General features: G+C 45.9%; 1 protein-coding gene across 1 annotated transcript in view; it reads right to left on the bottom strand.

Moving 5' to 3' along the window:
• LOC125426257 (unconventional myosin-X-like) overlaps positions 1 to 11,682 on the bottom strand; it is a 34,247-nt gene extending 22,565 nt beyond the window's left edge. The window contains exon 1 of the mRNA XM_048484518.1: positions 11,493 to 11,682. Within this exon, the coding sequence (XP_048340475.1) occupies positions 11,493 to 11,513 (21 nt within the window). The 5' untranslated portion in view covers positions 11,514 to 11,682. The remainder of the gene's footprint in view (positions 1 to 11,492) is intronic.
• Between the last annotated feature and the right edge of the window lie 3,271 nt (positions 11,683 to 14,953).

Here is a 14,953-nt window from a genome sequence, read left to right as displayed (position 1 = left end):
GACACTCCTGCTTATAGATTAGGTTCCTGTATGCAGATAAATATATGCTAAAGTAGTTACCCTGCGCTTAGGTAACATTTTGAAATCTGGTTATTCACTACCTATAACAATATATGGGCCACATTAGATGAGACACTGAGTTTCTGCATGGCCCAAAAACAGCGCCCTAGGGACGGTAGAAACACTGTCCCTGAGGTGCTATTTGCACAGCTGTAGCTGCTGCAGTGCAGCAGCGCCGTGCTCACCCTTCCCAAATGGCAGGAAAATGCTACTTTTGAAACTTGCTTAATCAGCTAGTTTTTTTGGAAAGCGGTGTCTTCCCGCCAGTGCCTTGCGAAGCACACCGGCGTTAGGGCGCTGCTTTTAGGCACTTGTGGTTTGTTATGTGTACCTACCTTTTCTCCTGCGAAGCTCTGGACGAAGGAACGGACATGCCCATGCTGCCCTCCGACCTCCGAGGGCCGGAGGGCAGCGTGGGCGTATCCCTCCATCCAGAGTTTCGGAGGGAGAAAAGGTAGGTACACACAACAAACTAGAGGCAGCTCCATGCGGATCTGCCCCTGTGGGCCGCAGCAGCTTCGGGACCGCCCGCGCAGGACTGTGCGATCGGTCCCGAGGCTCCAGGCATAAATTATGGCAGTGGCCAGCCGCTTATGCTGCCATGCAGAAGTGGCCTGAGATTTCTCACATGCAATTACCCAGCAAAACTGCTATTTATTGTAAAATAAAAGGATTAAGCCCAACCCCTTCCCCTGTGCCACCATCTTGAGCCAAACATGGACTCCTACACAGCTATCATTTTAAAAGGAAAAAATGTTGGGGAGCTCTGAAAGCAAAACTCCTTGCGTCTCACCTGGTTCAGCCCTTTCAAAATCGCCTTAGAACATGACCTGGGTATGCAAGCACAATGTCACAGCTTGACCAGCCCCTGGTGTACGACAGATGCACACATGTCTTTTGATGGTCTACTGAATGCATTGCCAACATCTGGGATTTGCAACATAGCCCATTGGCTGTGTCTCAAGAATGATGTTTTTAAAGACTAGGGTTTATGAACACTTGAAATACCCAAAATTGTTTTTCTGCTTCCTATTCACTAAGAATACTTTTGTTATATACAACCCATGGCTTCCTGGCCTTACATTATTTAAATGTCTATTCAATAGCGGCTTTAGTCTTTCCATTGTTAATAAGCAAGCATAGAGAAGTTGGCAGTTTTATCAGTAGTCTATGCAGTGCTATTCTTTTCTTACATGAATGCTTGTCAGATTTGGGTCAGATCACTTCTCAGGTATTTACTTTGTCCAATTCTGATTTATGCCAGTTTTGTTGAGTTTTACCTTTTTTTCTGTGCGTAACAATTTTCTTTTTAATCTGTTACCTTTTCAGACACACAAACAACTTAACAGGAATATGATATACCCTTCTACATGCAGAACTGTGCTTGAGTGGTCCTGAACTGATAGAAGTGCAACAATATTTCTAGATATTTGCATACAAATCTACTAAGGGCTCAGAATTCGCCTCACCAGATTGGGCTGTTTGCTTAAGTCATTAACTGCTATTCTCCATCCCTTGCCTTCTTTGGTTCATTTGCAACAGGGCTTTGGCAAGGAAATTCTATTTAGTTCCAAGTGCTCTTGAACTACCTACTTCTCATACAGGTGCTGCCATCAATATGACATCTATCAACAAGAACGGGTGCACATGACACATCTGCTCCCTTGGACAAAACAATTAACGTGAGTTGTTCATCCTGAATCTGGTGTCCATTCAGTACGATGCTCCTCATTATGACCTCTTATTCAGTAATACTAGTACAAAGTGGCCTACTTAGTCACATATTCATTTGCTTATTTCATTCATTTGCACATCAAACCCCATGTTGAAACACATTATAATTTGATTCAAAATGCTCACAAGAGGCTAACACTGTAGCGCCTGGTATATGCTCATCTACCACCACCAATCATCACGTTCATACACATGTAGCTGTGCATACAATGTACAAGAGAAGAGGGCTACATCAAAGACAGAAGAAACAAAAGAGCAACTGGGTAGTGGGCAAAATACTATTATTTTACTAGGTTTCTCATTTTTTTGCTTTTAAATGGTAATTATTTTTCTTGTTTTTATTTACAGTTTTATAGATTCCTCCTGAAGAAGTGGATGCAAAACACACAGGGACACTATAATTGAATAAAATTATTTCCTTCCCACTGCACCATTGGTCTCCTGGGTGGTTTTTTTGCTCTGTGCACCCAATAACCAGACCTCAATAAATGCATGACAGTGGATTGATACTTTAGGAAGTAGGAGAAAGATCAAGGTGGGCTTTGGATCCTTAACTAGATGACAATGTACAACTCACAAGGATCCATGACCTAAAAGGGAATGAGATTTACTGGCAGTTACAGCAATAGAGAGTTTCATATGGACACATTTAATGCTTAAAGAAACCCAATAAAACTACATCAGTTAAATCTCAGAAAGTATGCAGAAGAAAAATTTTCTGGATGTTCCTTAGGTCCTTCCCAGGTCTCCTTGATGGTGGGGCAGATATTCATGAAACTCTTTTCTGCACCTGTTAAAATCAAAGAGAGCTAGTGTGGTATAGTGGCAAAGAATACAGGACTAGTATCTGAAAGACCCAGGTTCAAACCACCATTCGTGTCATGAAACCTCTTTGGGTAACATTGGGCAAGTCACACTTTCTCAGTCTAACCTACGTCACAGAGTTGTGAAGATAAAATGGAGGGCAGGGGAATGATATAAGCCACCTTGGGTTCCCATTGGCCAGAAAGGTGGGGTATACATGAATTAAATAAAGCTTAGCATTTCCTCATTGATCCTGTGGGACAATCCCCATTTCAAGGGTTGTCTGCCTGTTGTTTCATACCAGGAGAGATGCGGGTAAAGAGGCATTTGCACTTGGTGCTTGAGCAAAGCACCATTACAATCTTGGAAACTGTGAGTATAGCAAAATAAAATTCAAACTGCACTTTCAGTTAATGCTTGATTTTATTTTTACAGCAAGTCACTAATAAATATTAGGACACTACATCTCTGTAGATCAGCGTGGTTTGATGGAGCTGCAGCCAGGCAGCTGCACACTTCTGAGCTTCTGTATGAGCACATCATATGGAGTTGTGCCAACGTCTCTTACTGAAGTCATGGTACATTTATATCAATGGCAACTCCCTTATCCGCCTGCAGAGACCAGACCAGTCACCCTTTCAAAAGAGGAAGGGCATGCTTGGCTGCATGAACCGCTCCTGTCAAATCCATGTTGGCTGTTTTTGTTTTAGCACTGTGCTATCCTCCAGGGTTCTCTCCTCTCCACTGATGGCTTTACAATTTGTTCCAGCCAATGGCTGGGGCTGAAGACAAACGAAGAGTTCCACGATTTGTTGGAGTCCCCTTTCTCTCTTGCCTAAAAATAGAAACCAGGTTCACTCCTCTCCAGTCGCCCAGGGAATTGCAAACGCTCAAAGAGGACAAGATGAAAATTCAGCAGTGACCTTGATAAAATCCAAGCACTGGGCTCTAAATAATCACATGGAAAAGGGAAGGTAGAAAAGCTTTAACAGTGATATCCTAGGCCATTGGTTGCCCTTTTTTTTGTAAAACAAAGCTTCAATGGACAGCAAGGTTGCTCCCTGCTGCAATAAGCAGAAAGCTGCTTAACCCTGTCCTCTCCAATATGAGTAACAGAAACTTTGGAAGAGACCTCCTTCTTCAGTTGCTAAGTCTGAGCAAAATATGCATTAACTTCTAGTCTCTGGTGTGAAATGCAATGGAAGCTCTGTCAAAATTATCACCCATCTCAGTTCATAAGTTCATAGGGAGAAAGCTACTGTTGCTATTCCTTGTGGAGGAAAAGACCAAGAAACATTTGAAGGTACCTCAGACTGGCTTGCCTTGGAGAAAGCGGCAGGATTGCATAGTAATGAGGTGCACCTCTGGGATCTGCTGGGAAGGGGCAAAACTGAGGCTCTGCATTGCCAGCAGCATAGCCCTAAGTTAGGCCATGGTTCCCTCTACCGCGTGGCAACAATGGGAGACTATTGCATAGACCAGTGATGGCAAACCTTTTCGAAACCGAGTGACCAAATTGCAACCCAAAACCCACTTATGTATTGCAGTGCCAACACAGCAATTTAGCCTGAATACTGAGGTTTTAATTTAGAAAAAACGGTTGGCCCCGAGGCGTGTGTTACTCGGGAGTAAGCTTGGTGGTAGTCGGTGGCTTTGCTTTGAAGCAACCATGCAACTCTTCCAATGGGTAAATCACGACCCTAGGAGGGTTTACTTAGAAGCAAGCCTCATTGCCAGCAACTAAGCTTACTCCCAAGTAAAGGATTGTGCTTTAGTTCTTCACATGAAAATCAGTGGGGTTTAACAGCGCTTAATAGGGTTACCTACACTGCTTCCCCAAAGCTAGGTCTTAGGTTTAATGCTAATAATTGAGCCCAGTGGCCCAGGCCAGACTAGATGTGGGGGGCACTCTGTTTGCGCGTGCCCACAGAGAGGGCTCTGAGTGCCACCTGGCACCCATGCCATAGGTTCGCCACCACTGGCATAGACAGTGTGGTAGTCTTTCTCCACTTGGCAACAGATGTATTCAAATTGTCAATCTGGTCTCAGACCAATAAGCAGAGCTATGCAGCTCATATACATATGTATACACACATTCCCCCCCAACCAGAAATAAGATATCTTTCCAGAGTTTCACTCTACGTTTCGAAAGTTAATATTTCTTAGATTGTATTTCCATTCTTTCTGAATGGTTGCATAAGTTCATATTGACTAGTCAAATAAGTACTTTTTTAAAAAAAGAAAAATACATTCTGACTTAAGGACTGATTGAAATCATATAAGGCTGGTGTCTCACCACACCAATATTCAATAGTCAGTGACTCACAGATGAATGTAAAAACTGCCTCAGTGTTTATGTCTCAGTTGATATAAGATATGGTTGCCAACCTCCAGGTGAGGCTTGGAGATCTCCTGGAATTATGGGTGATCTCAAGACAACAGAGATCAGTTCTGCAGGGTATAATGTCATTGAGTCCACTCTTCAAAGCAACCATCTGGAGGGTGGACTCTAAAGCACTACACTCAGCTGAGGTCCTTTCCCTCCCCAGAATCTACCCCCAACATCCCTAGGACTTTCCCAACCCAGAGTTGGCAGCCCTAATATCAGATACTACAAATTATCTCTTTATAATTTTTGATTCATAAACTGCCAATTACACTTTTATCCAGCTTTTCCTCCTAGGAGCATCCAAGCCAGCATACATGCCTCTCCCATTATTCTCACAATAGCGTAATGAAGTAGCTCACATTGAGAATGTATGCTTCACCCAGAATCAGTTTCATAGCTGAGTAAGAGTTCAAACAGGGGTCTATCCTACCCTAGTCTAACAATTTTATCATCATATCACACAAGTGCTCATGATGGGCATATTAGTCAGGCAAATTTACCACTTGACGTTGAAGGTGAACAATGAACTCACATCATAGTTGAGAAAAAGTAAACAAACTTCTGAAATGCAGTCACTACATCTCTTAATCATACAGTCTGCATGTGGGCCACTTCAGCCATTATTTGTGTGTGTGTATGCCATCAAGTCACAGCTGACTTGAGCCTTTCAGAGGTGGTTTGCCATTGCCTGCCTCCACATGGGCTGAGAGAATTCTGAGAGAACTGTGACTAGCCCAAGGTCACTCAGCAAGTTTCATGTGGAGGAGTGGGGAATCAACCACTATCTCCAGATTAGAGTCCACCACTGTTAACCACTATGCCATACTATTTCAATATTCACAGTACATTAATTTTAAGTAGAGATGGTCAGTCCACCTTGACTTTTCACGATCAAGGATCCTCGTATTTGAAGGACTCTCCCTGTCTAGACCTACACATTCAGATTTTGTTGGCCATGCCTCCCACTCAGCAGATCTGGACCTCCTCATGAAGTTATGCGGTCTTCCAGTTGTTGCCCAGTTCTCCTGAATGACCTGCCCAAAAGGTAAAAAAGCCTCTACCGCATTATCTTTCAAAAGGCAATGCTTGATAGCAGGGGTTTGGGGACAGATGTTGTTGGGACATGTTGGCCCCTTTCAGGTTACCATCCTAAACTGGATGTCATCCACTATTGGCCTGAATCCAAGTAAAGCGATACAGTGCTGGGTGTTTCATACAGCTCATTTCCATCCACCTATAAGACCTCTCAAGTGCTCTGACCGTTTCAAACAGAGCAGCTATTTTTTTCCCTGCCACTTTCCATGCAGTGTTCTTTTTCAGTTACAGCAACATCAATGATGCTGCTCTAGAACTTAGAACTTTTTTTCAAAAAAAAAAAAGCTGGAAAAGAATGCTGCAATGAAAAAGGCGGCGGGGTGGGGGTGGGGGTGGGGTTGGTACTTTCAAAAGCAATCCAGACAGTTCAAAACAGCACACTGGAGTGATTCAAAACTGCAAGGAAGAACGGAAAATGGGAAAAAACAGTTTTCATTGAAGCAGGCTGAGCTCCAGAATGTCAACAGGACGCAAATGGCTTTGTCTGAACAGGTTAAAAAAAAACCCTTCAGCCAACGGGAGCCCAAACTGTTGTGTCTGAAATGACACAAAAAGTCCGTTAGCAGCTGGCTGCTCAAATGGATTGTAAGGGCAGACTGAAAGAGGCCATTGTCTTTTTGCAGTGTGTATCAGTTGTTTTTAAACATGTACATTTAATGTGTTGTATTGAGATTTTACTGTATCATTGAAAAGACCTATTGTTTTTGATTTGTTGATTGCCAGCTGACTCATTTCCAAAGGAAATGTGAGTTAGAAATCACTTCATGAACACACAAACTGTATACTGCCTTATGATCAAAGCATCAGATATCCTTTGCCTCAATTTCTCAAGGTAGAAAACATACCACACAAAAGGCAGAAAATCCAACCAAACAATATGCAGATTTTATTCAGTAACGTTTGAATGAACTTCATAGATTTGGACGACGCTCAAGGAGGCTGCTTGCCAGCCAGCCAGCCATCCGCCCTGGAGATGCCAAAATGAGAGGAAGGTGTTTGTCTACAAAAGCTTCTCAATACAAATTGACCCTGAATCAACAAACCAAACCACAAATGAATGTCAGAGAACAGCAACTTCTTGGTCCTTGACCTCACATTCCTGCTCATCCCAAAGACCTGTGGCACAGAAAGAGAGTCACATCCTCTGTGTCACTCACTTCCTGCCCATAGACATGCAGGGAAAGCTCCATCACTGCTCACTTTGGATTCTCCCACTGTCTCTCCCTTTCTCTCACATACATACATACATACATACATACATACATACATACATACATACATACATACATACATACGGCTGTATAAACACCAGCCACATTCTGCCATCCATGGAACTGCAATTCTTTGCCTTGTCTTTACCAGCACTCCCCTACTGAGCAGCTTCTGGCTAAGTTCAGGGAGGGAAGGGCAGAGAAAGCAGACTTGGTTCTAGTCTCTCCCTGCACTCTCCATCCACCTCCCTGGATAATTTGGCTCCTCAGAAAGCAAAGCAAAGAAAGACAGTCTTGCTTTCTGACCTGCAATGGGAAGCGCCTGCGGCTGCTGGCAAAACTCCTCAGAGAGCAGGGCAGTCTGCCGAGGCACTAAAGAACTGGCACAATGGGCTGTATGCCACTCAGGAATCCCCAAGCGCCAGAGGGATGCCCTATCAAACAATTCAGCTAATACTTTTTGGGGTTTTTTTGAAACCTGAGAAACAGCATTCAGCTGCCACTGGAAGCCAAGTATTCAGCCTAGAACAGTAATGCCAGGATGCTAGGGAAATCCATCTAAGCAAGGAGGCATCGTGGTGCAGGATTTTAGAGTGTTGGACTAGCTTGTTTGGGAGATTCAGGTTCATATCAGTGTTATGGAAGTTGCTGGGTGACCTTAGGCCAGTCACACACTCCAAGCCAACCTACCTTACAAAGTTGTTGTGAAGCTAAAAGGGGAAAAGGGAGACTGTTGTAAACTACTGTGAGCCTATTGGGGAGAAAAGCGGGGTATAAATAACACTTCCTCACTCACTCCACTGCCTTTCTTAGCCCCACAGTTTACAGGATATGCTGCTTGGGGCAAGGGATGGCCTCTTCATGTTCATGCAGCTCTGCAGGACCAGAACGGCTGGACCTCTTACATAGCACAGGCCAGAAATAGAGGAACAAACCCTCTGAGGAGCCAAGCTGCCGGATATCTGCTTCTCCTTCCCATCAGAGTTGCCAGTCAGTGAACAGTACGGAGCCATGTGCACAGTTGCACAGATCTCATGACCAACCTGGCATGCTGTTATCCCAGGTCTTAATCCATGCTAGCATTTAAACCTCCAATTACTTGTCATTAACAAGGCTAAGTCTGGGAGCGTGTGAAGTAACCATCACAAAGGAAAGGGTCTCTGACTGCCCCAAATGCCTTTAACTACAAACAACTACACTATATCTCAACATTTCAAACTGAGTATACATTTCAAAAGCAGATGGTACAATGTCCAGGCCAAACATCCCCAAACCTCCTAGCAATTGAGCTGCTGATGTCCACTCCCAGAGGATGTGTCGTCTTATAGGAGGGGAAAGGACACAACCAAGTGATGTAGAATTAAGGCATCCTTAGATTCTCCAGGGACCATAATGGGATACCAGAGGGTAAGGAGGGAAGGATCAAAGAGCAGGAACAGAAAATGGTGGCATTTTGTGATTTGGAGTAGCAAAATCCATCCTTTTAAACATGCATCAGTTTGTCTGATACTATAAAATTCTGAGCAGAACAGATGCCCTGCAAGCTGCCCTTGATTTCTGGCCTTTTCCAGCAGTGCTGCACAGATCCTTTCAGTCTGTTACTTGTGCTGTAAGGGGAACAGACTCACTGCAAGAAAACACAATGGTGATAAGTCTCAGAGACAACTAAGGAAACCCTGGCTCCAGCAATGCCTGTCCGAAAGAGGCAGGCTCCAACAGGACAGGGATGATCGGTCACAATTTATCATGAGGTAATGCCTTGTCTTGAGCCTGAGAGATGCAGAAACCTCTTGCCACCCCAGTCTGCCTTTCAGGTTTCTTCCTTACTGGTTGTCAGCTATGAAGCAAAAGAAGAAAAAGGCTGCCTTGTGAGTCAATGTGCTCCCTACAATGACAGCCCAGGCACCAGACACTCTGCAGAGCATTAGGTTAATCAGTTCAAGGATGCAGCAGCCCCTGGCCACGTTCTGTACAAGGGGGATTGGGGGGGAGGGAAGCAGCAGACACAGCCAGCAAGGATTGGGGGGAGTAGGGTGGAATCCATAAAAACATCTGTTCAGATAAAGAAAACAAAGAGAGGATGGGGGCAAGATGTAGCCCCTCAAACCCATTATTGGCTTCTGTTCCCCCAGTGAGGGGACAGCTCAGACACTGAACTTAATGGCCCAGAAGCTAATGCAGGGTGGGAAACCTCTGGCATCAATCAAGGGGAACCAAAGGCCAAAGTGGCCCAAAGACCCTGTCAGCTCTCTCCACTTGCCTGTCTGGGTTCATCCTACTCTGCTGTATCCCCCACCCTTTTCTAGCTAAGATCACAAAAGAAAAGATTAGCTGTCCCTATGTCTGCCCAGCATTCTAGCATCACTTTCAGAGAAAGGGAACACCAGGCGAGGGGAAAGTGGAGATTTGTGGTACCTGAAAGAATATTCCTGCATTACTAAGTCCCCCTCCATCAGACTCAATCAGTCCTACAACTACATTGTCTTGCTGACAAAGCAGAGAGTGCAACATCTTGCGCTAAAATCATAACAGAGCCACAACTAGGCCTTGATTCAGTTTATGGCTTCTGGGCCAGCAAAGGGTATGTTGGTGGGCAGAGAAAAATCACAAGGGTCCCCTTCGTGCGCCAGAGGCTATTTGTAAAATATGGAGACGTTTATATATCTTAAACTTCTGGGAAGAAGGCAAGTATGGGAAAATGATTAAGGCAATCTTGAGAGACAAGAATGTGAAGAAGGCTACAGCAGACCTGTGTGTCAGAATGCCACCAACTTGTCTAGTGTGTAGGAAACTAATGCTCAACTCAGTCCAGGAAGCTTGTGCTCTGACCAGCAGCACTGGGAGAAAGTAGCACCAGGAAGTTATGGGAGTATGAGCAGAAAGCCCCAGTATCCCAGGAGATCTTCCATGTACCTAGAATTAACAAAGAGAGGAGGAGAGAGGGGCCCTCCACTACAGCATGTAATGGGGAGAATTCCTTGGACACTGGGTCCAAACTTCCTCAGGTAGAGAAACACATCAGCTCCTGTAATTAAATATTTCATGGTAGAGGAAGTCCCTTTTCACTTTAACTCTCAGCACAGATTCAGACTTTTCCCCCCAGGCACAGGAGCAGATACTACTCTATTGTGCAAGTCAGTAATACAGATGTGGGTTCTGCGAAAGTCAGTAATACAGATGTGGGTTCCGCTCCCACATTTCAGAGGAAGTTTTGGATTTTATGGGCTTATTGAGGGATTTATTCAGTCACCCAGATTCATCTACCCACATACGCAACTACCGGAATGAATCACATTGTTCACAGACGCATCCTAAATCAGCCCTTTAAATCAAGGCTCAAACTCTTCCAGGAATCTTTTCATCACCAGAGAGGCTTATGAACTGACAAAAGCAGTTGGAGCATTCTGAACCAAGAATGGAGGAAGGCCCTGGTGCCTAGTAAATCAGTTGTACACCACAGCACAGATTTACCCTCGCACCTTCCTGTCCCTTTCCAAATCCCCTTCCCCTGTCCCAAAGTACAAATGATTCACATAGGATAGTAATGTCCTCAGTTATTACTCTGCCGCGTGGCTCCTGTCGCACCAAGCCAGACCATCTCTTTGTAAACCAGGCCATTGCCATTTTGCGCCAGGGTCTCTGTGTCAATACCCCCAGTTTAAAACAAATTTTTAGAATACTGAGTTTTTAGAGCTGGCAAACGTACTGACAGTCTCACACAGTGTTCACTCCTCCTCACTCCTGAAATTCAACAAGAAGGTCACTATTGACAATGTGTGGTTCTCTAGTTTTTGATGGATCTTTTGCTCCTTGGCAGCTTTCCCCTCCCTCTTATTTCCAAAGATAGACTGATGCCCCCTTCCTCTAGGTTAATGGTAGCTGTAGAGGATGGGAACAGAAAAGAGGTGTATGGCCTGCCTCTTTCACAGGCAGAGAGGATCTGAACCGGGTTCCACTAGAATCCCCTCGGCTGCCAACTCACTCCACCCTCTGGTGGTGCCAAAGTCCAGCAGGAATGTCTATGGTCTAGGAAGTGACCCCTCCTCGTTCTTCAAGTAACCCCCTTCTCAGGCGCAAGGACAGCCTGTTCACCCTCCGCACGACCCCTTATCTGGAAAAATAAAAAGGAGCTAAGAGAAACCTCCTAGCGCCGAGGGGGCGGGACAGCCCGGGCGGGATCATCCCCGCTGCTCTCTCACCTCTTGCAGCTGGCAGTCCATCTGCTTCGGAAGCTCCTGCCCTCGTGCAGAAGACGATGCCTGATCCCCGAGCCCAGATGAGATGGTGTGCCCCTCGCATAGGCGTCCCACCGGCACCAGCTGCCCTGGAGAGACGGCGACGGTGCCCGGGCTCCAAAGCCTCAGCAACTACCCGGCGAGCTCAGCAGCAGCCAGATCCGCAGCGCCAGCATCCCGCAGGCACAGAGAGCCAAGCGGCCGGCTCCAGCCTCGGCTCCGCCCCTCCCCGACGCCTGATTGGAGCCCGGCAGAGCCTTGGGTGGTGTCCTCCTTGCAGCAGCTCAAGCGGGCCTGTTGCCTCTGCATCGCGCGCGCTCCTGCTTCGAGGGGACGATCGCATGCCGTGGAGATTTACCAACATTCATGTTTTCTCAAATGATGGAAATCAGGGCTCTGACGGTAGCTTTCCTGAAAGGCAGCAAGTGTTCTGTCATCGGAAAGTCTTCCTCCCGCCATGTTCTCAGACTTGTAGGGACTGTTGGTGGTGAAAAGCCGTTCTGCATATGCTCAGGAGTGCTCTGTTCATTATTATACACTGTCAGTTCCTGACAGTTTCTGTGAAAGGCGATGGTGTGGCTGTAGCCAGTGAGCTACTCTTTCCGCGTGATGGCCTTTCTCTCGATTATAACAGTTGGAGTAATAGGAAGACCCCAAAACTTAGGTGCGTGAGTGCCCGGAGGCTGCAAGCCCCTTAAGCAACCCCCCGCCCGCACAGCTGCTTGCAAGTATAGGGAACGGTGATGGTGGATGAACGTTTCCAGCAAAACTGGAATAGTTAGTGTTAATGCTGGATCTTCATACATATGCCTGGACAGGGGCTTCTCAGTTCCATATGATAACTTCATATGGAATAGGGATTGATATAGTATGGACTTGTTGTAGTGTAATTGTGTCCTCATGAACCTGCCCAACTGTTTTGCTCTTTGGTAAAAGGTCTCATCTCTACACCCACCTTCCAAAGTGAGGTGGATGGCCGTGGCTTCTTGGTTGTTGCATTCATTTGTTGAACACCTTCCCTGCGTGCATGTACCTGGCAAAAATGTCTTTGCTTTAGGCACCAAGTGAAAACATTTTCACCCTCAGCTTTTGTCATGTATGATTAGTTGTAGCTGTGGCATTGATTTTAATTTTTGTGGTGCTGCTGCCTTCTTGAATTTGTGTTTTAATTCAGTGTTGGTGTGTGTGTTTTACTATAGATTAGACGTTGATTGTGGTTTTAAAAATTATTTTCTGCTTCTATTATAGACATTGTTATCTACAAACTGCCTTAAATACTATGGAGGTGTCTAGGGACCGTTCACCCAGACACCTGCCCCAACAATAGGAGAGGACTCAGAAGGCCTGGGAGAAGCCCCAGGAGAAAGACTTATCCAGGGTGAACACGGCAATAAGTGACAGCGGACAAACCCTGCAGGACAAGGCAACTCACAGGGAGGAGCCTTGCCCTGTCTGGACTCCAAACGCCGCATAGCAACAGAAGAGGCCTGGAGGGCAGGCCTAATGCTGCACCAAAAGCCCAGGGCCTCATCAAGTGCCTGGGGTAGGCCCAAAAGCCTAACTGAGGCCTCAGCCCTCTTGGAGCAGTAACAGGGAAGAGACAGTGCCCAGCCTGGCTAGGAAGGAAGGGGAGGGGCCAGTGGCCTGGATGAGGGCCTTTAAAGGCTCAGAGGGAAGTGTGAGGGGAACAAGATGGGGGCAGAGGCCAGATTGGTCATAGGGAATAGAAGGGGTGAGGCCTGGACAGCTGGGGAGGATGCTCCCATGTAGCTACAGCCTGATTCAGGACTTGTTAGCTTTGGGAAAGGACTGCTGAGGCCAGAGGAAGAAGCACCCCAAATAGTGCTGGGGCTCAGGGATTTTATACAGTATGGAAGTGGGCTTTTGGATCAATATGAGATTACTGCAAGAGCTAAACCTGTGCAGCCAGATCTTATCTGGGCTTTCTCCCAAACAAGTCTCACTGATTTCAATGGGCCTTTCCCCACTTACCTTAAGCCCCGCGCTACTCTCCCCAAGTAGCGCGGGGTCCCGGGGCACTACCCACAACAGGGGCGGCCACAGCGCAGCCACCCTAAGCTGCCGCTGTCGCGCCCCCTCAGATGTAGGGGCATCCCAGCAGCATCCCTGGCACTGGAGAAAACAGCGCCTTTTGATGATCCTGCGCAGAGCGTGGGGCGTGGGGACGGCTGGGCGCGCGCCAGGGATGTCGTGCACTGAGAGCAGCGTGCGGCATAGGGGGGATCAGGGTGAGTGGGGAAACGCCCAGTGTGATTTACTCCCAAGTACATGTAGATTGGATATGGACAACACCCAGTAGCATGGCAGATGGGCCTGTGGCTGAATGGTAGAGCATCTGCTTGGCATGTAGAAAGTCTCAGGTTTGAAACGGAGTCTCCGTTGCTTTTTATATATGTGTTTACTAACTATAAAGGGAGGGTTACATGGAGATAAAATAAGAAATCCTTTCTTCCTGTTACACATCCACATTGCTGTACGTTACATCTTGGTGCCTATCTGCTGTCTTGTGCTTGTGGTCGTGGTGGTGCTCATGTGCTCAAACAAGGAAACAGAGTTAACTTTATAACTTCAGATGTTCGTGCTCACTAACGTGTAAGCAATGGCTATCAGACTGACCAATAGCTAATCAATAGATCAGATCGTAAACAGTGACTTCAGCAACTCGTTTACATACAAACAGTTAACCCTTTTATGACTGAGTTGTGACAGACACTTGCAAAATCCCAACAGATCCACTGCTAGTAGATAGCTCTGATTTTGATAAAACAGTGATCTGCTGATGGGTCAAAAGAATTGGGACATAAAATGAAATTGTTTGCAATGGTGATCAAATTGCTTGTTTTTCCATCGTTAAAAAAGAAATAAGATAGATATTTTAAAATCACTTCCTGTGCTGTAAACTTTACAGTGATTAGTAATGTTTCTCTTCCTTTGGGTATTTCTAGATTCACATGTGTCCTTCTTCACAGATACAAGATCACTTGTGTATTCTGCACTAATTAATGCAGAATGCCTATCCTCATCCACTTCCTTAATCTGGTCCTGAGATGTTCAGGAGAAAGGTATGTATAGAAATATTTAAGTAAGTAAACTACAGTGCAGTCCTAAGGAGGGGGCGAAATGGACTTAGGAAGCTATATGCCATGCCAGTGTATCTTGGAGATATACCTGCATGGGGCAATTTACGCTGGCACAGGCCCCCAGTGCCACTGCATTACTATTGAGTACTGGCACTGCTGCATGGCAGCACAACTCAGGCACACAGGGCTCTGTGCTGGAGCCATTGTGAGCTCATGTGTATGACCAGTGTTAGTCTGCTTCCTAATATCTTTCAGCCCAGGATTTGTCCCTGACAGCCATAGAGAAGCAGAAATCAAGTGCCACCTCCCACTGCTATGCCTATG

This window comes from Sphaerodactylus townsendi, linkage group LG02 (genome assembly GCF_021028975.2).
Source record: "Sphaerodactylus townsendi isolate TG3544 linkage group LG02, MPM_Stown_v2.3, whole genome shotgun sequence".
NCBI classification, from domain to species: Eukaryota; Metazoa; Chordata; class Lepidosauria; order Squamata; family Sphaerodactylidae; genus Sphaerodactylus; species Sphaerodactylus townsendi.
The sequence above is the reverse complement of the archived record's forward strand: the minus strand, read 5'-3'. Positions and strand labels throughout refer to the sequence as shown.